General features: G+C 43.2%; 1 protein-coding gene across 4 annotated transcripts in view; it reads right to left on the bottom strand.

Moving 5' to 3' along the window:
• Positions 1–23016, bottom strand: part of FARS2 (phenylalanyl-tRNA synthetase 2, mitochondrial) — a 200766-nt gene that overhangs the window by 12291 nt on the left and 165459 nt on the right. Inside the window, exon 9 of one of the 4 annotated variants that reach the window (XM_082234532.1) lies at positions 16431–16706. The exons of the other annotated variants lie outside the window; for them this stretch is intronic. Coding sequence (XP_082090658.1) covers positions 16661–16706 — 46 coding nt within the window. The 3' untranslated portion in view covers positions 16431–16660. Of the gene's footprint in view, positions 1–16430; positions 16707–23016 lie in introns of those variants that run through there. 4 annotated transcript variants of the gene reach the window in all.

Raw genomic sequence — 23016 nt, 5'->3', positions numbered from 1 at the left:
TTATCACCCACCCACACCCTCTAGCACTTTTAATATCCACACCCACTGAGAATGGCTAGTCTTCAGTGAACTGCTTTGGGAGGGTTCCCCCTTGGCTTCCTCCCCATAAATATCATTTGTACTTCCGCCAAACTTGGGGTTCCCTCAGTCTGCTGATACCTCTTGTGTGTGTTGTGTTGTGTTGTGTTGTGTTGTGTGTGTTCTAGCTACAACAGTAGTGACACTGGATTGTTATTAGAGTATACATGAGGTACTCTATGTGAATGACAATCTCCGTGTGACACTTTTTCAAAGCTGTTGAAAGCAGCACCCATGTGTAAAATAATTATTTCTGTTTTTTAAAATAATCTTTCACAAAGGACATTCTTCTTAATCACTCCAACTTAATATCAACAACAATAACAACAACAACAACCCATTTTTCACCAGAAGATCATAGGATAGGTTGCAGCAATAAAAATTACAGCACTGAGAACAATTTAAAACAAATTATAATCACAACAGAGTGGGTCGTAAGAATATGTTGTGTCAATGGCCAGTAAAAGACTGGAGGTGGAAGAGAGCAGGATGGGAAAAAGAAAAACTTTCAAAAACAACCTACTACCATCTTCATCCATCTTTTCTAGACAGAGTACATGACTGCCTTTTGGAAAACATGTAACTCTTGAATGCATAATCACTTGAAGCATGGCCTGTTTTGAAAATCTGCCCTAAACTCAATAGTTTGTTGAATCATTATAATATAAATACCAAAAAAATCTATGTTCTGAGAAACAGCGACTTTTTTTATCTTGCAGTTGCAAATAAAGGACACTGTACCAGATATATACAGATTTCTGAGAACGAAAGAAAAGGAATTTAAAAAGCGTGCGACAATGGAACGCCCATTATATTTACAATTTAATTAAATAATTCTTGAGATTTTGACTTATGAGACTTAAAAGCTGAGCGCTTGTGGGGAGAGGATAGAGCAGATGCACTGCAAATAAGGTTCTCTGAAAAGGCATATCTGTTCTGACACTTCCACCGAGCCACAAAACGGCTGGAGAAGCAGAACATCAGACACTCGATATAAATCACTGATCTTTCACCTCTTAGGACACTTTCCCATTCAAACTGTGCCTGCAAATGAGTTCCAAGCTTAATATAAAGAGAACTTAAATTAGAAATCCACCACCGGCGGCATAATTCATTTCAAGGCAATGGCCCAGCTTACATCCCAAGGTTGAGTTGGTCTGGCAACTCTATTACAATCTTTCACCCGGCGAAAGAGGTGCTTAGTGACAATACGCTACAGTTATACCTACAGCTTCCTGCCGATCCATGGAAAATCCGTGTTATTCCTCCCTTCTGCTCCCACACATTTCCTCTATTTGAACATTGTTTGGAGCCAGGACACTTGGCCACTGTCTTGGCCAAGAACTTGTCAACCTAGCGCAAAGTGCCTAGTATATGCTTATGTGCAGTGCTTTTTTTCAGCTGGAGCGCAGTTCTGGCACCTCTCGGGTGGGCGCCATTGCGGGCCAGTGCGCCCCCTGCCCACTCCTTGCCTTTACACACTTCTGAGAAGCCCAAAATGAACATTTCAAGTCAAAAGGGATGCTGGCCAGCATGTGCGAGTCTACACTTTTTTTAGATCTATGATTCCACCTAGCTCCTAGTCCCTCCCAGACACATTTGTTCAAGCTACAGGGCAGGGCCAATTCGTATTTCCTTTTCTTCAATCCATCTCCCATGTAGCAGCAGTGGGCTTTAAGCTTTCCAGACAGGCCTCTACCATTGCACAGACGTGTGTTTATGTAAGGGCCCTTCAGAGCTGCCCTAGCCACTTGCCTGAATCTAAGAGAAGCATGGGTGCATTTATTTGACCAGTATCAAAACCAAGGGCGACCCCCCAAACCAGCTAGGGAGACAGCTTGCCGTAGATTTTAGTACCTTTGCAGGTGGTGAATGCAGCTGTTGCCTAATAGGTAAAGGTAAAGGGACCCCTGATCATTGGGTCTAGTCGTGGCCAACTCTGGGGTTGCGGCGCTCATCTCGCTTTATTGGCCGAGGGAGCGGGCGTACAGCTTCCGGGTCATGTGGCCAGAATGACTAAGCCGCTTCTGGTGAACCAGAGCAGCGCATGGAAACGCCGTTTACCTTCCCGCCAGAGCGGTACCTATTTATCTACTTGCACTTTGATGTGCTTTCAAACTGCTAAGTTGGCAGGAGCAGGGACCGAGCAACGGGAGCTCACCCTGTCACAAGGATTCGAACCGCCGACCTTCTGATCAGCAAGTCCTAGGCTCTGACGTCCCTTAGGCATCTCTCACGTCCCTTAGGCATCTGTTTAAGGCTGCCCTGAGTCGCCTAGCAACTTACTGTAACAACTTCATGGTGAGTTTAGGAACTTATTTTTTCTTGGGCGGAAAAGCACTGCTTATTGTGTAGCCTGTCTGCCTCTTCTCTGTGTTTCTTTTAAAGTCAGGACAACTTGCTGGAACCAGGGTTCCACGACTGCAGCAAGCTCAGTTGGTACAGCATGAGACTCCGAATCTCAGGGCCATGGGTTTGAGCTTCATGTTGGGCAAAAGATTCCTGCATTGCAGGGGGTTGGACTAGATGACCCTTGTGGTCCCTTCCAACTCTACAATTTGATGGTTCTATATCCTAGCTTCAACAGATGGAAGCAGTGTGTTCATTTCTCCCACTAAGAAGTGCTAAACAAATGGTCTCTGCTTCTCTGTAAGTGAATGCAAGGGGGGCTTCCCTAGAGAGGTGCAGATAGTTTTGGCCCCTCTTAACTGGAGTCCAGTTCTAAAGAAGTAATTCCATTCTGGAAACCAGAATTTTCAGTGCTGTCACTGGACATGATGCTCATTTTGAGCCAGGGTGGGAGGAGTGAGGTGGCACGGGAAGGGAACAAGTGGTTGTACAGAGTTAAATGATCTTCAGATAAATAAGTACACACCTTTATTTGAGGTTTTAGGTACTATCATGGGTTTACTTATTAAATGCCCCAAATGAAATCTTTAACAATACTCTGACTTCAACAGGACTAGGCAGGCTTAATTCCAAGGAGCCTGGCTTAACTGTTTTATAGAATAGGCTGTGCACCAGTCATTTAAAGCATGACTTCAAAAATACACAGCTGGAGCTGCTATAGGCATCTCTGGTTTATTTCGAGAAATTCATTGCAGGGCTTGTCAAGAATGCCAGGCTGAGTGGAAAGATTACCGAGGTGCAGAGGGGGGGGGACATTCTTGTTTTTATTTTAGCAGCAGGCAATACAAGGCTGATCTCATGGTTAAAAGAGGAATTTGCTAATCCAGGATCAGTGAAGCAGCATATTTTCATTTCGTGGAATGGAGAAGAGGGATTTGCTTGTCAGGTATTTCTCCAGAAACATTTGCTTGTGAGAGTGCAGGGAGGCAGGAAAGTCCCCGACATTATTTTTGGGAGAAGGCGGTCCCCTGAAGGTTGCTGGCATCTGTTCTGATGGGTTGCTCTGGAGATTTACCTGCCGTTGCTTTGCCAGATGAGGAGGTTGCATAGCTAAGCACAGCATTATTTTTCGGCAACAAGAGCTGCACCATGAGCGGGGGGAAACCACCAACAAAAACAGAAAAAGCAATGGCTGAACAAATGGATACATTTTCTAATTTTACAGATACCTAAAGATCTTCCCTCAACCAGCTTACACATAATGTGTATGTATTTGTAGGTATTTATGCATGTATCGTGCATGCATGCATGTGTGTATTCACACATTGCTTCTACAGTAGCAAATGGCACTTCTATGCCTTCTCATGAGGCCAAAGACTGAGACCTTCTGTCCTATTCCATAACTATCAACCTTAGTCAATCAGTTATTCTGATTATTGAATCAGTTACTATAAATACCGTATTGGCCTGAATATAAGCCACACTCCCCCCCCCCAAATTCCAGCCATGGAAAGTTAAAGTGCGGCTTATATTTGTGACTTTACGGCTCCCCCCCCCCCGGAAGCAGCCCAGGAGTGTGGCTCAACGGCGCCTAGCCTGCCCGCCGCTCCCAAACCTCCCCCGAGCCGCCAGAAAGAAGAGAGAAGGGGGGGAAGACCACCAGCAAAGCGGCGTGGCTCCCCCCCCCCAGGAAGTAGCCTGGGTATTTTTTTTTCCTTCCCCCACCCCTTCAAGGGCTTATTTGCGGGTGTGGCTTATATTCAAGCCAATATGGTATTGGATCTCCCCTTGCACCTGTGATAAAACTGGCTCCAATAATTCGGGATGAAGCTGCACCACTGCAGATGTGAATCCATGCATTCATTAACAGCATGAAAAGTCTCTACATGGTGTCTTCCCTTTCCTATTCTACATCATGTGGCTTCAGGAAGCATTTGTACGGGGAGAAGAAGTTGGTATGGGAGAGGGAAGGCTTGTCTCATCCCTCTCACCTAAATATCCTCAGTATACACAGATTTATTTCACCACAAAGAGGTTTAGGAACACATATACAATGGTATCTTGGGTTAAGTACTTAATTCATTCTGGAGGTCCATTCTTAATCTGAAACTGTTATTAACCTGAAGCACCACTTTAGCTAATGGGGCCTCCTGCTGCTACCGCACCGCCGGAACACGATTTCTGTTCTCATCCTGAAGCAAAGTTCTTAACCTGAAGCACTATTTCTGGATTAGCGGAATCAGTAACCTGAAGCGTATGTAACCTGAAGCATATGTAACCCAAGGTACCACTGTAATAATAATACCTTTATTGTCAATGTACAACCTGTGTACAATGAAATTAACCGAGTCTCCCCCCTCAATAAACATTCAGTCTCATTGCATTCTGTGTGCTTGTCGCACAACACACCAACCCTGAAGGTCAGTTGCACTATATTATTTTCTGTTCAGCAGCCTAACAACCCATGGATAGAAACTGTCAAGCCAACGTACCACACTGTGATACAATATAAGAGGACACTTTCTATTGTGGACCAATAGGAGGCCATCAATTGTTGTTTAACATTGTTCTTTCACAAGACCCTGAGAAAATGGAGTCTCTGTTGGCCCTTCCTAACCACCTGAGTTATATTGTTTTTCCAAGTGAGGTCTTAACTAAGGTAAACTCCCAGGAATTTAAAGGAAGAGACTCTCTCCACACAACACCCCCCCCGATATACAATGGGGCTAGTTCCTCTCTCTTTCTCCGAAAGTCCAACACCATCTCCTTTGTCTTGCTAATACAGTGGGTTACATACATTTCAGGTTACATATGCTTCAGGTTACAGACTCCGCTAACCCAGAAATAGTACCTCGGGTTAAGAACTTTGCTTCAGGATGAGAACAGAAATTGTGCTCTGGCGGCGCAGCAGCAGCATGAGGCCCCATTAGCTAAAGTGGTGCTTCAGGTTAAGAACAGTTTCAGGTTAAGTACGGACCTCCAGAATGAATTAAGTACTTAACCTGAGGTACCGCTGTATTTAGGTGCAAGTTGTTCTCTAAGCACCATGTAGATACTTTTTGGACCTCCCCCCTGTACGCTGATTCATCTCCATCTGTAATTAGACCCATTACGGAAGTATCTGCTGAGATTACCTGGTGTGAAGAGCAGCAAAGGGAGGTTAGGTGTTGCAGCACCACGGAGAGTTCCAAGTGAGCCACTCACTCCAAAAAGAGGCTAGAGGTGGACTGAGGCCTTTTGAGTCTCTTCCTCCAGCTTATGTCTGATAAGCGCCAGTCCCCTTGTGTGAACTGCAGCCCTTAAAGGGCTGAAGAGAGGTATTTCTTTGATAATCCCTGGCCTTTGGCCTGTGTGCTTCCTGTGCCATTGGACAGGCAAGGTAGATTAGTTCCTCAGGGCCAGAGGAAGGTGTTCATGAAGGTCCCGGTTCTATGGGATCTGGTTCAGGGTGTTCCTGCCCACCAGCATCAGATTTAGTGGCTCCCTGGTCACCAGCATCAGGCTCAGAGCCTGGGTCCCTAGCTGGTGACTTTGCAGCATCAGACTGTGTTTTGATTGCTGATACAAGTCTGGGGTCATGACAGAATCCAGAGGTTCCAGGAAACCACCATCATTATTAGCCAGCAATAGATCTCCCCTGTATAAATCCATCTAACCATGAGTCTAAGTTGCGCAGGCTCATACCATGTCCCGCCAAGGAATTAACAGAATCTGGCCTATAATGTAGCAAGGAGGAGCAATTACCTTCCCCAAAAAGGATCCACAACACATCTCTTTAGGGAGGTCTGCCTCACACGTTGAGGAGCCATGTATAGACCAAGTTGTTAGCACTCTCTCATACCAAGTTAACAAGAGTTCAAAACACTCCACATTTCAAATAACTATATTCTGTCAGAGTATCACCTAACTAATGGATTTTAAAAAATTCCTTTGATATTATACTTTTTTAAAAAAATTCTCCAATATCTTCAGTGAACACCTTGAATTCAAATAGTGCTTGCAAGTTCTTACTGGATAATTAAACCTTCATTTCCTCGTTGCTATGGACAAGAAGAAATTGCTAATTTAAGCCTTTTCCCAAAAAGATAACAGTTTGCGCTAATGTGTGCCCAGGCAATGCTCCTTGCAAATGGGAGAAACTTAAAAGGTCAAATTCCATTGTAACTTCAAAAGGAAACACACATATACCTAGTAGCATATCACAACCTTTACATTGCAAACTAGCTGATCTCTTCCAAAGTTCTCATTCAGCCTTTATAAAGTACAATGTGTGGTGTGTGGTTTTTTAAAAAAATAGTTGGGTAACTAATAATCATGTTGCCATCCAATCTCTGCGCATATTAAGCTGCTAAAATGATCCTTTCCAACTCTGTCATCCTATGTAGGTGGTGTTGGTTGCAGTTGTGTACTTGCAATGGAGAATGTTGTTTTCAATTGCACACGCGGCATGAGTCTATTCAAGTCACGAGGCTTGGTTTCCAGACCCTTGATCGCCTTAGTTGCCCTCCTCTGCACATATTCCAACTTGTCCGTGTATTTCCTAAATTGTGGTGCCCACAATTGGACAAGGTATTCCAGGTGTGGTCTGACCAAGGCAATTGAGGAGTTATATCTTCAAAATGCATCATGGAAATGAGGCAAGGATGGTGTTATGGGGGGGCTCAAGGGGGCTGAGCTCTGGGACTTTTGTCATGGGTCCTATATGTCTTGACCCTTTTTCTTCTCCCACTTTTTAAATCTATTTTTTTAAACCCCTTTGCTTGCAGGGCATGCTGCCAAGCTCAGTCACTCATGGCCATGATCTGCCCAGAGGCAAGCTTGTGTCATTGGCTTGTTCCTCAAGCATTTTAAGACCCTAGGTACTTTAATAAGTACCTAGGTATGCCTCCTAGACCAAGCAACTTTCACAAGCAGCAAACCACACGGCACACCAGAGACATTACTAGAAATGTGTGCCAATTCCTGCATGTAGCCACAGTGGAGAATTATTTGAATCAATAGTGATTAAGAAGGAAAGAATGCTATATAATCAATCACTATACATAAGTGCATTGAAAAGCTATGATGTGGATGTCAGGGACCTACCGGATTTCATATTATTATTCTGCATTAACACAACAGTCATTTGCCTTTGTTTACCCCACAGGAAATTTTCTCCTCTGTCTGTCATAAATTACAGAAGATCAACTAAGCTTGGCTTTTTCTTTTTGGAGGGTGGGACAAGTAGGAAGATTGATTCTCCCCCCCCCCATTTTGAATACAGTATACACCTGCCATTAAAGGCTTGTTTAAGCTTATGTTTCAGAAAAATGGTGCTATAGGCATCTGCAGAAGGAATGAACACTGTGGTTCTCAGAGACGAAAAACAAGCTTTCCAAATAGCACCTATGATTCTAAAGTCTGTGCGTTAGTCATCAGTCAAAAATGTTCTCACGACAAATCACGCATTGTTTTCCCCTCCTAAAGTTATTGAAATACAAACATAGGAAATGGTGTTTTTTATGTCTGGTATACGTGGAACTAAAAATGGGATTCCCCTTCTTTCAGAAGAAAATGGCAGTTCTTGAAATGCATATTGGAAGTTACATAAAGATGTTTTCGAGGGATGGTTAATGTCTGCTGTTTGTCTGCTTGACAAATAACCCATTTTGTTTTCTAGCAGAAAGAGAGTAACTCAAAACAATCCTTGATTTATCCTGCTACGTTAAAAAAGGCGGCGGGGGGGGGGGGGAGAAAGATACTTTCAAAACCGTGGCGTAATTTGAACTGTGCCTGTCCAAATGACACCGACCGTGGTTTTAAATGTGGCTGGTAGGTTAATGAGTGGGGCAGCTTGATGGTCCCACACGTCTCCAGTCCTAAAAGTGCTGCACTGATACCACTGAGTTGCTGGACCCAAGAGAAGTGAAGTTACAGGGAACCAGGCAGAGGGCCTTCTGGGTAGTGGTGCCCTCCCTGTGGAACGCCCCCCCCACCAGATATCAAACAGATAATAAAAATACAGAACTTTCCGAAGGCATCTGAAGGCAGCCCTGTATGAGGAAGTTTTTAATGTTTGATGTTTTGCTGTGTTTTTATTATGTTTGAAACCACCCAGAGTGGCTATAGTGACCCAGTCTGATGAGCATAAGTAATTTAGTAGTAGTAGTAGTAGTTTGGGATCCAAATACCAAAAAGAGCATCTCCCCCAATATTAACCATCTCAAGTCATATAGTGGGCAGAAGCAAACTCCAACCCTGCCACTAACCTTCTTTTTCTCAAGCATGATGTTCTGCCCGGTTCAAACTCCCCCTACTGCCTCTGGCCCCCTGGATCCTGATTTGCCTTTCTCTGGAACTCAGCCTTGCCCAACTTAGAATCATGGAATCATAGAGTTGGAAGGAACCACGAAGGTCTGGTCCAATCCCCTGCAATGCAGGAATCTTTTGCCCAGAGTAGGGCTCAAACCCATGACCCTGAGATTAAGAGTCTCATGTTGCTGTCAACCTTGGATGGTAATCTTTCCTCTATCCATCTCCTGGACCAGGGGCCAGCTTCCCTGGGTTTGAGGACTTAACAAGCCTGGAGCAGAAGAGTTTGGATTTGATATCCCGCCTTTCACTCCCCTTCAGGAGTCTCAAAAGCGGCTAACATTCTCCTTTCCCTTCCTCACTTTCCCTTCCTTCACTCCCCTTCAGGAGTCTCAAAGCGGCTAACATTCTCCTTTCCCTTCCTCCCCCACAACAAACACTCTGTGAGGTGAGTGGGGCTGAGAGACTTCAGAGAAGTGTGACTAGCCCAAGGACCCAGCAGCTGCATGTGGAGGAGCGGAGACGCGAACCCGGTTCCCCAGATTACGAGACTACCGCTCTTAACCACTACACCAAACTGGCTCTACACCATAACCACTACACCAAACTGGAGCAGACCCCTGGCTGCTAAAATGGGATGTGTCTTTTGCCTAATGGTCTCTGTTCACCTGCAAAGTACCTCTGCATCACTACTGATCAGCAGAAACCAAGGCATTCGTGTATTGACATTACTAAGAAATGCTCCAATGCTTCAGAACCTACGCAGACATAAAACATACAGAAAGCTAATTAACAGGTGGAAAAAAGATTTCAACATAAAGCAAGGCAGTTTCTAATTTGCATCTATTCAACCCGCATCCCCATACATCACATCCCAAATTCCCAAACACAACCCACATGTGTATGTATTTATTTGCTCATATTCCTTTTTTGAGTTTTGGACATCCATTCTAGTTTCATCTTAGTCCTGGGATGGGGAACCTATGGTCCTCAGTCTGCTTTTGGACTCAGTCTCACGTAGTATGGCCAACATTCAGGTTGATGGGAGTTGCGGTCCAACAGGATAGGGTGGGCCATAGGCCATCTCTGCCTCAGCATCAAGAAGTAAATCCCAGCATCTTGCTTCAAAGTAATTGAAGGAACATCTACGGTACTCCCATATGCTGCTGCCCATGCACTAAAGTTATGTTCCCAGAAGCTTCTCTGGTATCTGCTTCTGCTAGGCTGGTAATAGGTGGAAGGATGCATGTTTTTGCCCATGGCACCCCATTTATGGAAGCCACTCTTTGGGGAAACTTGCCTGTCACCTATGCTAATGTCTTTTCACTACCAGGCACTTTTCACTACCAATGTCTTTTTTATTTTCCCAGGCTCTCACCACCTGATCTGACTGTTTTATCCTGCTGTTTTATTTATTACTTTTGTTTTATTGTGGGTTGTTGTTGTTTTTTACAATTGTGCTGTTGTTATCACCCTTTATTGGGTGATTATTTATTGAAGGGTAGTATACAAATTGTGGGGCTAAAACAGATTATTGCTATCTGCATTCGTACTACTAGGCTGTCCATTAAAAGATGAAATGTTGACATCTCTATGACACAAATGCTATAGATGGGGGGGAAATCATAGTGTTATTAATGTCTTGCCATGTTTACCATTCCCTGGGGCCCTGTTAAAAGTGTATTTGTTCTGCTTGCTTCTGTTTCTTCATGTTCACTTAAAAAAAAGTTTTTAGCATCTGTCCTTGAGTCTCCTCATCTCACACTGTCATCTTTTTCAGAATTTGAATTCCTTCTCTCTACACCTGCTGATCTGTGAATTTACTCTTAATTCAAATACTGCACCTTCATCTTTCGTTTTAGTTATCCTCGTACTACAGACGGAATCTTCAAATGTTTTGTAATCAAAGATTGGTGCAGGTATTCAGCAACGGCAGGGACATGTCTATATGCATAGGATTCCTACTGAATATGGATTATGCACAGGCAAACTATAGGGATGGCGAGGAAATAAATCCATGCTGTGCTGAACAGTAATGCTGGCTATATATTATTTTTCAGGTTTACCCAGAGATAATGTTAATGTATTTTCTGATTTTCCTCTCTCTCTTTTCCCCCATACGCATAATTTAATAACTAACTCAGTGACTGTAAATGAAAAACTGGCATAGAGTTTGCAAACAAATCTGGCGTACACAGGAGGCACATTAAGGACTAATTTTCCTCTTTAGAATTTTAACATGCACAAAAGCACAAACTCGTAAAAAGCAACATGGCAATGCAACATCAGTAACGTTCTGCAGGCGTGCACAATGCAAATAAAAATCAATAAAAGACAACTGAATAATGCTAATTAAAGCGTGATTTAATCAGCTAGCAGTTCTGAAATTTCAAAAAATAAGAAACAACGCTGCATCAGAGCAAAACATGACAAGTAAATATTCCGTCTCTGCTTTAAGATGATATACTTGCTAAAAGTATTTGCTAAAGCTACAAGCTGATACGACTGGTGCCTCTACTGAAGCCCTGGCTGATCTGTACCAAGATGGCCCAGGCTGTTGACACAGTTGCCTTCTCCTGCTGGGTACAATGCCTTCACCAGAGCTGGGTACAATGAAATGAGCTGGGAAATGGCTGCAACCCAAGTGGAGGAAAACTCCAAACGAACGCCTCTGGACTCTAGTGGTGCTCACTACTGAGTCTTCTTGGTGGCAGGGAAAGCGGAGCAGATGTATTTTGCTGTTTTCATTGCATCCTCACTAGGCCATTCTGTGCTTTTTCTGGATAGCCTGAGGCCTTTCACATTCTGGCCTAAAGGAGAGAGAAGATCAAGTGGTGGCCCACTGTGACTTACTTGTGAATCATTTTGAGGGTAAAATCACTTGCATCTGCTGGGACTGGGACTCTACTACTACAGCAGCCAAACCTCAGGAGGTATCTAGAGCACCATCTAGTCTTGTTTTGAATTTCTACTAGTACTGCATGAGGGTGTGGACAAGGCGCTTAGATACTTGCAGGTGACTACATGAGAAGAAAAGACTCCCTGGAAAAGTCCCTGATGTTGGGAAAGATGGAGGGCACAAGGAGAAGGGGATGACAGAGGACAAGATGGCTGGACAGTGTTCTTGAAGCTACTAACATGAGTTTAACCAAACTGCGGGAGGCAGTGGAAGACAGGAGTGCCTGGCATGCTCTGGTCCATGGGGTCACAAAGAGTTGGACACAACTAAACAACTAAACAACAACAACATCAACATGTGCCTTGGATCCTTGCTCCAAGTTATGGGTGACTACAACTAGCAAGGAGGGTACTGCTGGGCAGGGAAGTGAGTAAAGCCTTTTTATGAGAGGGAGTGGTCCCTGCATGTCTAAAGACAGCAGTGGTAAGAAATCCTCCCTGGATTTTAACAACAACAACATTGTCCAGTCGCAAATTTCCCATCCTGAGTAAAGTTCCTGGGAAGGCACTCAATAGCCAGCTCTGTGGTATTTCATCTTAATAAGTCCCTTTGAGGCTTTTTGTTTTGTGTAAAGCAGCTAACAAATGTAATCTATCAATCAATCAATTATAACGATGACAATCTCCACCCCCTGTCCGGTAAAGAATTGAAATTGGTACGTTAGAGCCATTGTTGATTACGTTTGTACTGTCTGTCACATTTTCTTATCCATTACAGTGGTACCTCGGGTTATGAATTTAATTCATTCCGCAGGTCCATTCTTAACCCGAAACCATTCTTAACCTGAGGTACCACTTTAGCTAATGGAGCATCCCGCTGCCGCCACGCCACCGGCACGCAATTCTCATCCTGGGGCAAAGTTCTCAACCCGAGGTACTACTTCTGGGTTAGCGGAGTTTGTAACCCGAAGTGTTTGTAACCTGAAGCGTTTGTAACCCAAGGTATCACTGTATTGTCATTGCAGGATTTTACAGGACTTCAAAAATGTGATTGTATTTTATCTTATTTGTTGTTAGCTGCCGTCGGCAACACTGCACAGAAACAAAAGGTATAAACTAGAGGTGTGCATCCACTCTGTGTGCAGCCCAAATTATGAGGCACCAAGGGGCGATTCAGGAAATGTTTGCACATGGCCAAGTCATGCTGCGTCATTAACAAGGTATTCCGCGTCAGACCAGGGATTCTGTAAAGGCCAGAGTCCTTCTGTGGACTCAGGTACCTGAGGTCTGCTGCACTTTGCCATTTCAAATAAAGTGACCACATTTTTTAAAAAAGCAAATCCAAGCAGAATAGGAAAATTCCCTGAGTTCAAGTGGGGCAGGGGCGGGGAAGAGGCAGGGCTCATTCATTTTGATGGACAGGTCTAGATTTTAATCACAATGGATTAGTTTCCTAAGGCACTCCAATCATAGTGTGATTTGGGGGCGAGGGAATGTTTTCCACATGGCTGCTGTTATTCTGAAAGCAGGGTGTTTAGAAGAGGAGGAGGAGGCAGACCATCAGATTTAATGGATCTGACTCGATCCTGAATGGCAAGTCAAATCAGGAAGTCAGTGAGGGGGTAACAAATCAGATAAGTTGCTTCCCAATGAAACAGATGCAAGGCAAATCTTGTGGCTGGATCCCATCCATCCACCCATCCATCCATCCATAACCAACCAACCAACCAACCAACCAACCTCTGTTTGACTAGGGATGAAAGTGGGAGAAAAGAAGTGTACACCACAAATATCAATGGCTTAGAGATGTGGTGGCCATCTGTGGATGAAAGGGATCTTTCCATTCTGATATGTAGCCTTCCCACAACCCAAGGCAATGCAGACCTTGGGCTGAAAAAGGTTCCCTGCCAAACCCACCCCTGCCTTTTTATACCATAAAAGGGTAAAAGGACCCCTGACCATTAGGTCCAGTCGTGGCCGGCTCTGGGGTTGCGGCGCTCATCTCGCTTTATTGGCCGAGGGAGCCGGCGTACAGCTTCCGGGTCATGTGGCCAGCATGACTAAGCCGCTTCTGGCGAACCAGAGCAGCGCACGGAAACGCCGTTTACCTTCCCACTGGAGCGGTACCTATTTATCTACTTGAACTTTGACGTGCTATCGAACTGCTAGGTTGGCAGGAGCAGGGACTGAGCAACAGGAGCTCACCCATCGTGGGGATTTGAACCGCCGACCTTCTGATCAGTATGTCCTAGGCTCTGTGGTTTAACCCACAGTACCACTTGCGTCCCTCTTATACCATACCAGTATATACCACATTTTTCGCTCTATAAGACGCACCAGACCACAAGACGCACCTAGTTTTTGGAGGAGGAAAACAAGGGGGGGAAATATTCTGAATCTCAGAAGCCAGAACAGCAAGAGGGATCACTGCGCAGTGAAAGCAGCAATCCCTCTTGCTGTTCTGGCTTCTGGGATAGCTGTGCAGCCTGCATTCGCTCCTTAAGATGCAAACACATTTCCCCTTACTTTTTAGGAAGGAAAAAGTGAGTCTTATAGAGCAAAAAATATGGTAATTACTGGATTCTTACGAAGCAGAATACTTTCATTCTCTTCTACTGTTGCTGCTAAGGCCTCTGGCAGGCTTGTAGTGTTTCTTTTCTTGAATTATTTCCTTTTCTGTCTCTGAAGTTGTGCCCTTCTTCAAAACTCCAGCTGTTATCTGAAGGAGCAACGTGCAATTGCCCTATCGATCTCCACCGCAGAACGTGTGCTAGGAGCTACCTCGCTAGAGATACATTTGCTTTGCTGGTTGGCATTTCCCTGTTGCACAGCTAGGAGCTTTCCTCTCTCCCCTGGATATCTCTTCCCTCAAAGGAACACAGTGTGCTGCTGGAGATGCGTGAGATCCTAACAGGCACTAAGAGGAAGGTAATGTCCTGCACCAGTCTGCTCGGGATCAAAACGTCTTGTCTCATATCAGCTGCGCTTCTGAGAACAGATTCTTCTTCTCCAAATCAATTTTAAAAGTATCATTTGGCATCACTTCATGTGATGGAAGCCTAAAGATATCAGAATTGTCTCTCCCTCCTGGTTCACCATTCCTCAACCAGTGAGATGCATCAGAAGAGCAGAGTCTTCAGAGATCTCCTGCTCCCAGCTTCTTCCAGAGTCCTCTGTTAAGGGGAAGAAACTCCTCTCCCACACAGTTCAAAGTAATGAAGTGTTTATTGACTCCACTCACAAAACAAAGCTAAACACTACTATCTACTACACCCTATTTTCAGCTCTTTTGGTCTTTGAAGTAAATATACATATGCACAGAGAGATCCGCTAACAAATTTCTTTTGGAGGCCCCATTGGAGAAAGCGCACCTTGGGTTACAACCTGTTTTGGTTTACAAACTGACCTCCGGAACGGATCATGGTTGTAAACCAAGGTACCACTGTACATCCAATGGATTGTTATAAATAGTCAGGTCTGATCTGCAAATCTATGTGTTAGGTATTTTGGTTCTGATCGTCCATAATTTGTAATACCACTTCATGCCCAGCAAGGATGCTGTCAGTGGATGTCACCTGGTCTTCAGCTTTGACTAAAATCTCCAGTCCTCCAGCCTCGGGCTCAAATAAAATAGTCATCATTATCTATAAACCTCCTTCTGAATTAGCCAGTGACACTGCTATCACTGTGGGTTTTTCAAACCAGGAGGAGAGGTGATACTGGTTTGGGAAGGAGCTAATGAGGTTTGGTCAACTTGTGACAAGTTAGTCATAACTAACGTCAAGTCCCTTTGTTTTTGGTGGGACTTACTTCCAGCTAACTTTAGCTGGACTGGGACCAGAAATTAGAAGGTAATAACAAATGGAGAATTTGTTTATAAATAATGTGGATTCTACGCTGAAGAATGAGGTAGCTGCATTTGCAGATTTACTAGTAAATGCTTTATATTATATTATTATTCCAGTTTGAGCTTCCTATTATTTTTTTCTTGACTTTTGACTTGATTAACACATTTCTAAATAAAAACAGGGCACAGAGTTTGGAGAACATACAGGGCAACTAGAATTATGATGGATGATTATCATCTTTCATATGAAGAAAAGGTTGAGGAATTCAGATGTGTTAGTTTTTAAAAAGATAAAAACGAGAGAGAGAGAGGGGGGGGGAGGGAGAGAGAATAGAGATTTATAAAATTATCAAAGCCATGGAAAAAGCTAATAGAAATTTATTCTTTCTCAAAACTCCAAGGACAGATGAAACAACTTAAAATAAAAAGAAGCCCTTCTTCACACAAGCCATACATATTCAGATTGTGGAATTCACTGCTAAACTGGTGTTTAAAAAGAATAGATGAGTAAAAAGAAAGATAAACATGTGTGACCATAAGACAGTATGCCAGATCACTGGCATATTTTATCTGTAAGCTTCTCCTAGTTAGAGCATCTTGCTGTTCATAGACTAGGCAGGTCACTGCTTGACCCAGTAAGGATACTACACTTGATCTTAGCCAAAAGGCCGAGAAGCGATACTGTGACCCAGTAAAGATAGCTGTTACTAGGAAAGAAGAAAGCAAACATTAAAGATTTAAAAATGCTGGCAAAACCCCTGAGTTTTGGAGCCCCTCTGCATGCTTCACTTCCCATGCAGTTTTTATCTGGCTTCTGTTTATTTCCTTATTTCTCGACTACTGTGTTACAGTAGTCCATTTTGCTGGGTTCCACCTCTGCCGCAGCTATGCCCAAGGGGCAGGTAAAACCATCCTCTTGTATTGTTTGTATATCCATTTTTATAGTGTGCAAAGCTCTTTGTGATCCTTCAGGTTGAAAGATGCTATAAAAGTGTCATTTATTTTTTTATTATTATCTTTATCGCTATGGAATATGACAGAAGCGCTGCTCGAAAAGTACAACGAACAGGATACTGTGCACCTCTCAGACAGATGTGGTGCATGGCAAATCATCTAATACACTGGTGAACGAGCTACAATGCCCTTATATGTTTATTTGTTTGTTTGTTTGTTTGGTTGGTTGGTTGGTTGGTTGGTTCAGTTTATTTGCTGGGAATATCCGTTTGTCAGGCGGGTGGCATCCCTACTGGGGAGAAACACAATTATGCATGGTGATCAAAATATAGTCATTCGGATTGCTTGTGAGAGCCAGGCTCAGAAACATTCTAGGTCCGTTCCCTGCAAGTTCGCATTTCTTTCTTTAAAGATAAGCCTTCTCTTTAAAGAGACATAATGTCTGGGCAAAGCATTCTAACCAGCTGCTCAAAATGCTCCTAGCTCCTAGCTGTCCTTGTCAATGAATGAGGAGGCACTGGTGTAACTAACAAGCATCGGTAAACTGACACGTTTTGAAAGTTGTTATTAAAATATTAATTTTATTAACAAATAATAATAAAATAAAACAGGGTTGGGGAACCTCCAGGCCACTGGCCTAACGAAGCCCAACGAACAGCCCCATCTGGCCCACAAGGGCATTTCAGCCAAGCCACACCCACCTGCCCTGCAACTGATGTCAGGTGTGCGGCAGGGAGAAAGTTAGCTGAGCCAAAATGGACTTTCCAGGCACCATCAATCACCCTATTGTTGGTGCCTGCAAAGTGCTATGACAGCCTTGCAGCCCAGTCCATAACAGTCTGAAAAACACTTCTCAACAGGGCCAATGATCATGGGGTCTTGTGAAGCCCCGTGCAAGGCGTTCAGCTGATCTATTGCATCTTGCGGAGTGCTACATACTGGGATTCATAAGCTCCGACAATCAGCTGATCGTTGGTGCCTTGCAAGCCATATCTTTGCTTGCAATCTGATGCATTGTGATATCAGATTTCCTTCGAAGCAAACCCACTAAAGTTAATGTGCCTATGTCGGCCATGTCCATTAATTTCAACGGGTCTACTCTGAGCACAACTAATGTTGGATGCAACCACCTGTTTCCAAACTAAATATCTATGCTCTGAGCTGCAGTTTGCACCGGCACACAAGTTCTGATACTTGAAACTGCGCTGAGGCCACACAGATTATTTTTTGGCTATCCAAAAAGGGTCAGCAAACTTTTTCAGCAGGGGGCCAATCCACTGTCCCTCAGACCTTGTGAAGGGGCTGGACTATATTTGGGGGGGGGGGCGATGAACGAATTCCTATGCCCCACAAATAACCCAGAGATGCATTTTAAATAAAAGGACACATTCTACTCGTGTAAAAACAGGTTGATTCCTGGACTGTCCGCAGGCCGGATTTAGAAGGTGATTGGGCCGGATCTGGCCCCCGGGCCTCGGTTTGCCTACCAATGGAAAGCTATCTGCTGCCACTGACGGCTCTGAGCTATGCCATGTTGCATGCACCTCTGAGAATAAACAGTTTAGGACACACTTATTTTAGTACCTTACATTACACAACCTGAGGTGCTGTATCCCAATGACATTGAAATCTCACTGTAAGGAAAGATTATTTGAAGGATGCATTATCCTAACTAGCCTCTCCTGGGCTAACCTTTTATACACAGTGGTGGGTGCTGTCAGGTGTCTTTACAAGTCCAGACATAAAACTAAAAGAGAACAATGATGGCTGGGTGGGAGTGCTTGACATTCTTCTGATGTGAAATGCACAGCCCTCAGCCGCCAACTGGCTTGATATCTGCTCTGCAGCTCGTTGCAGAAATGAAACAACAGCTATCTTTAGGATAGTCAGAAGGGATGGGCGTAATAAAGCTGTGCTTAGTACTTCTCTGTGTTTTACAGCGTTGAGCACTGCACAAACATTAACTAATTAGCAAAGCATTTCACAATGCCCGTGAGAGACAGGTCAGTAGCAATTTATTGAGTCAGACAGGCTAATGCAGGAGAGCTGATTTGCTCTGAAAAGTGTCTAAAAAACCTGGCACAGTGGGTGTGTTGTTATCAGAACCAGATGTTTAAAATAAAACGTTCTTCATTTGCAAGTCAAAATAAAACAACAATAATAGTAATAATCCACTGCACCCTGTGAATCCTAAATATTAACCCTGGGCATAGAAAGTCATTTGTGTTCGCTTCTAAAGAATAATTATGAGCAATAAAGGTTATGATAGGGCAGATTATGACCTCATTTGTAGTCATGCAGTTCCCTTTATATGTGCTCCTTTTTTCAGCCAAGAAATTGCTATGGCTTCAATGGGAACTGCAGGGCATTCTGAATTCCTTACTGCTAAACCACATTTTATGCTCAATCCTAATTGGTCCCCTCTCCAGCACACCTCCTTCATTACTGCCCGATAGGCCTGTTTCTCCAGAGGCAAGAATTTCCAGTCTGACCCAATCAATCAAAAACAAAAGAATCCACACCACCAAAATGTCTTTCTGGAGAGCATCCCAAATACTTGTCTGGTCCTAAAATCCTACAGATGCAGGCAATTCACACCTGGCCAAAACCCCATTCCCATCAAATCTTCATTGTACACAAGCTATTAATGCTTTATGGCAGTGCCTCTCAGGCTTGATAAGACATTCCAGAAATTTCAAGCCTCTGTCAAAGATACTGGGACATTATTGAGAAAAAAGAGAATCATAGAATTGTAGAGTTGGAAAGCACCCCAAGCGTAATCTAGTCCAGCCCCCTGAAATGAAGGAACCTCAACTGAAGTATCCATGACAGATGGCCATCCAACCTCTGCTTAAAAACCTGCAAGAAAGGAGAAGGAGGCTGTTCCACTATCAAACACCTTTTACTGTCAGAAAGCCCTTCCTGATAGTCAGAATCACCTTTCTTTTAACTTGAATCCATTCATTTGTGTCTTGGCCTCCGGAACAAGCGTTACAATAGCACTTTAGATGTTTGAAGATGGCTATCATATATCCCAGGGGTCAACAAACTTTTTCAGCAGGGGGCCAGTCTACTGACAATCAGACCTTGTGGGGGGCCGGACTATATTTTGGGGAAAAAATATGAACGAATTCTTATGCCCCACAAATAACCCAGAGATGCATTTTAAATAAAAGGACACATTCTACTCATGTAAAAACACGCTGATTCCCGGACCGTCTGCGGGCCGGATTGAGAAAGCGATTGGGCCAGATCCGGCCCCCGGGCCTTAGTTTGCCTACCCATGATATATCCTCTCAACCAGGGCTTGTTTCTCCGTTGACGAAAACAACCAGAGAAAGCAGAGATAAAATATGGCTCCCCCTGCTGCTCTGAGGCCCCTTCTTCCTCATCCTACAGAGAAGGGTCTCATGGGAACGAGATGTACAGCACCTTTTTTAAGTTTCTAAAACCTATGGGAGCATTGATCCTTCCAGGTCTCTTATCTCCCCGTGATCCTCCATTCCCATGATGACTAGAATACCCCCTAGAAGGAGTAAGCAAGACCTAGACATCTTCTTTATGTGACAATCCTCTTTGGTCCTGGCTCCCTTTTAAATTTCATATATGTGTTTGGAACAGCTGACTAGGTGGCATGCTGCTGGTCTCTTCTTGCTCACAGTGGAAGGGATCCTGCTGCAGAAAATCTGCAAAAGTGTTTAGTGGAATGCCCTCCCATCAGATGTCAAAGCGATAAATAACTACCTGACATTCAGAAGACATCTTAAGGCAGCCCTATTCAGGGAAGTTTTTAATCTGTGATATTTTACTGTATTTTGGGTTTCTATGGAAGCCACCCAGAGTGGCTGGGGAAACCCAGCCAGATGGGCGGGGTACAAATAATAAATTATTATTATTATTATTATTATTATTATTATTATTATTATTATTATCATCATCATCATCATCATTATCCATGTAATCCCCATCCCAGAGTTCTTGCTTCCAGGGCCACTTGGCCCCCTAACCTCTGCCATATGGGGGTGGGTGGGATGGAGGAAGTGCCACAACACGCAGGCAGATTATCATTGGTTTAGAAAGGAGCACCAGCATAGTGTACTTCTATAATAAATTACATAATGGTTTATTTATGAAACCACATAACAATGACAAATATTTCTGTTTTAGGCATGGTACCAAAAATGGAACTGCTAACTAACTAAGCTAAAAACCCAGTGAACCATTAGAGTGGAAGTTATAATTAATTACTTAATTACTACTACTATTAATTAATTAAATGCACATCCCACCAGGCTGGTATATATACAAGTGATGCAATATCTTAAAAACAGTTCCAACCTATATGCAGACCGGGAAAGATTTCAACTTAAAAGGCTTGTTGGAAGAGGAAGGTCTTCAGTAGGTGCTGAAAAGGCAACAGGGACGACTCCTTTCTAATATTTAACAGGAGGGAATTCCAAAGGGTAGGAGCCACAACACTGAAGGCGTGATCCCTTTATTGTGCAGAACGGACGTCCTGATGAGATGGTATCTTTAGGAAGCCCTCACCTGAAAAGCACAGTGATTTCAGGTATCCTGGTCTAGGTATGTGAGGTGAGAATATTCTCTGGAGAAAATTCTCTGCTAGAAAATTCTCCTGGAGAATATTTTCCACAAACTGTAAATTCTAATGGAAGAACCAGTTTTACAACCCACATTTAAAAAATCTAGTAAATAATAAGTCAAGCTGTGATATTGCCAGTGTAAGTAATGAATAATGTTTTGTTTTGTTTTAATCCAGTTACATTACTGGGCATTGTGTCATTTACCATTGGCAGTTCTGAAATGTGAGCTACAGAAAACGTGTTTTTTTTAAAAAAAAAATGCTATTCATTTAATTTGATGAACATTTGAATTCATATGTATTTCAACTATATGTAATAGCCTTTTTTCTATTTTGGTGTGAAATTATTCTTAGCAATTCTATACCCTTGGCCATAGAGTGTGATTTATTTATTTATTTTTACAGAAAGTAGCTTTAATGCTTTATACACTTAAAGTACCTAGGCCTATACAATTATGTGTAACAGCATGTGAGGTGGCCTATATTTTTATTTAGTGTCAATAACCGGTTTTTTCAGTGCCATTCAATGGTACAAGGTGCCATTTACCAGAGATTGACATACTGAAATATATTATCATATAATGATAATATATTTGATGTTAATGGCTTCTTTTTTATATGTATGCGTATAGTTTTGTTTATCAAGCTGTGTTTTAGTCACCAAAACAGTTATTAAGTGTTAGAGCTATTAGAAGCACAGGACAGCCTATTTTTGAATTTACTTGTAAATTGTATTTTTTTGACTTGTCCTAATGGAAGAATAAAATATGATTTGACTAAGTTTCCTTATACCCAACCTTAACATGACAGTTACTGGTGCCATCACCTTAGAATGGTTTAACTTTAACTATAAAATATGTTTTACTTTTTAATTTGATATTCTCCTATTTTAAATGAAAATTCTCTAATATTCTCATTAATCGAGAACATTCTCCAAAAGTTTATTCTCGAGAATTTAACACCACTATCCTGGTCCCCTGCTGCATAGAGCTTTTATACACCAAAACCAGCACACTGAACCTAGCCTAGTCGCTAATTGGCAGTCGGTACAATCTTACCATCAGCAGCATATCCTGCCCCAGTGAGCAGTCAAACTGCTGCTTTTTGCCCTTTTGCTGGGCACCTTGGCTTAGAAAAAAGGCCAACTTATTTCGGATGAACTTATTTCCAAGAAAGCACAAGTCTCATTGTTACTGCCACTGTGGTGAATCTGCCTCTTGTTGGGTTGGGAACACCATTTTGAGCTAGTGCCCTCGCATGCAGTCCTCCAGCCAAGGCTGAAGTGTGGAGAGCTCAGCACAGGAGTTCTTCGTCTCAGGACCAAACCTGGGAAACGTGCAAAACGGGATTAAAGCACACTGCTACAAAGCTCCTTGCCTTTCCCTCATGACAGTCCTATCTCCACTTGCTTAAAATAATGCTGGAGGACCAGGGCAAAGGGCACAGCATCCAACCATAACTCTGTTTTTACAATGTCACCAGTGGCCCAACTGTGATTGCAGAAATAGCAGTGTGCGTCTGCACCAAATCATATCAATTGCCCTGACACAGAAAGCCCTCTAGGCTGCCCCTTATGATATTGTGTTAAACCCTTCTGGCTCATTGGAGTCCTAAGGCTGTATCTCTGGCACTCACGCACAGCAGCATTTTTCAGCAGATTTTTGTCCTATTTTCCCAAAACTTTTGATGTCTTCCATTCTTGAACGAATTGGGGGGGGGGGGGTGAAAGGAGGATCAGGTATGTTCCTATGATGAATCAGCCAGAAAGGCAGGCCAGGCCAATTCAACCGTATTACACGCAGCTTGGCCAATGTTCTGGTTCTGCTGCCCACTTAGCTCCATTGTTTTCTGGCACACCAGACCAGGCTGCTGTGAAAATCATTCTGATAATGCCAAAGAAGAATATATTATAAATTCAAATGGTGAGCTACCAGCAGGAGGTAGGAAAAGAAAGAAAAAGAGAACCGGGCTGTGAAGCGTTTGATGTCTTGGACTG

Source organism: Podarcis vaucheri (genome assembly GCF_965113315.1).
Source record: "Podarcis vaucheri genome assembly, chromosome: 8".
Classification (NCBI taxonomy): domain Eukaryota; kingdom Metazoa; phylum Chordata; class Lepidosauria; order Squamata; family Lacertidae; genus Podarcis; species Podarcis vaucheri.
Note: the sequence above shows the minus strand (reverse complement) of the source record. Positions and strands in the feature narration are given on the sequence as shown.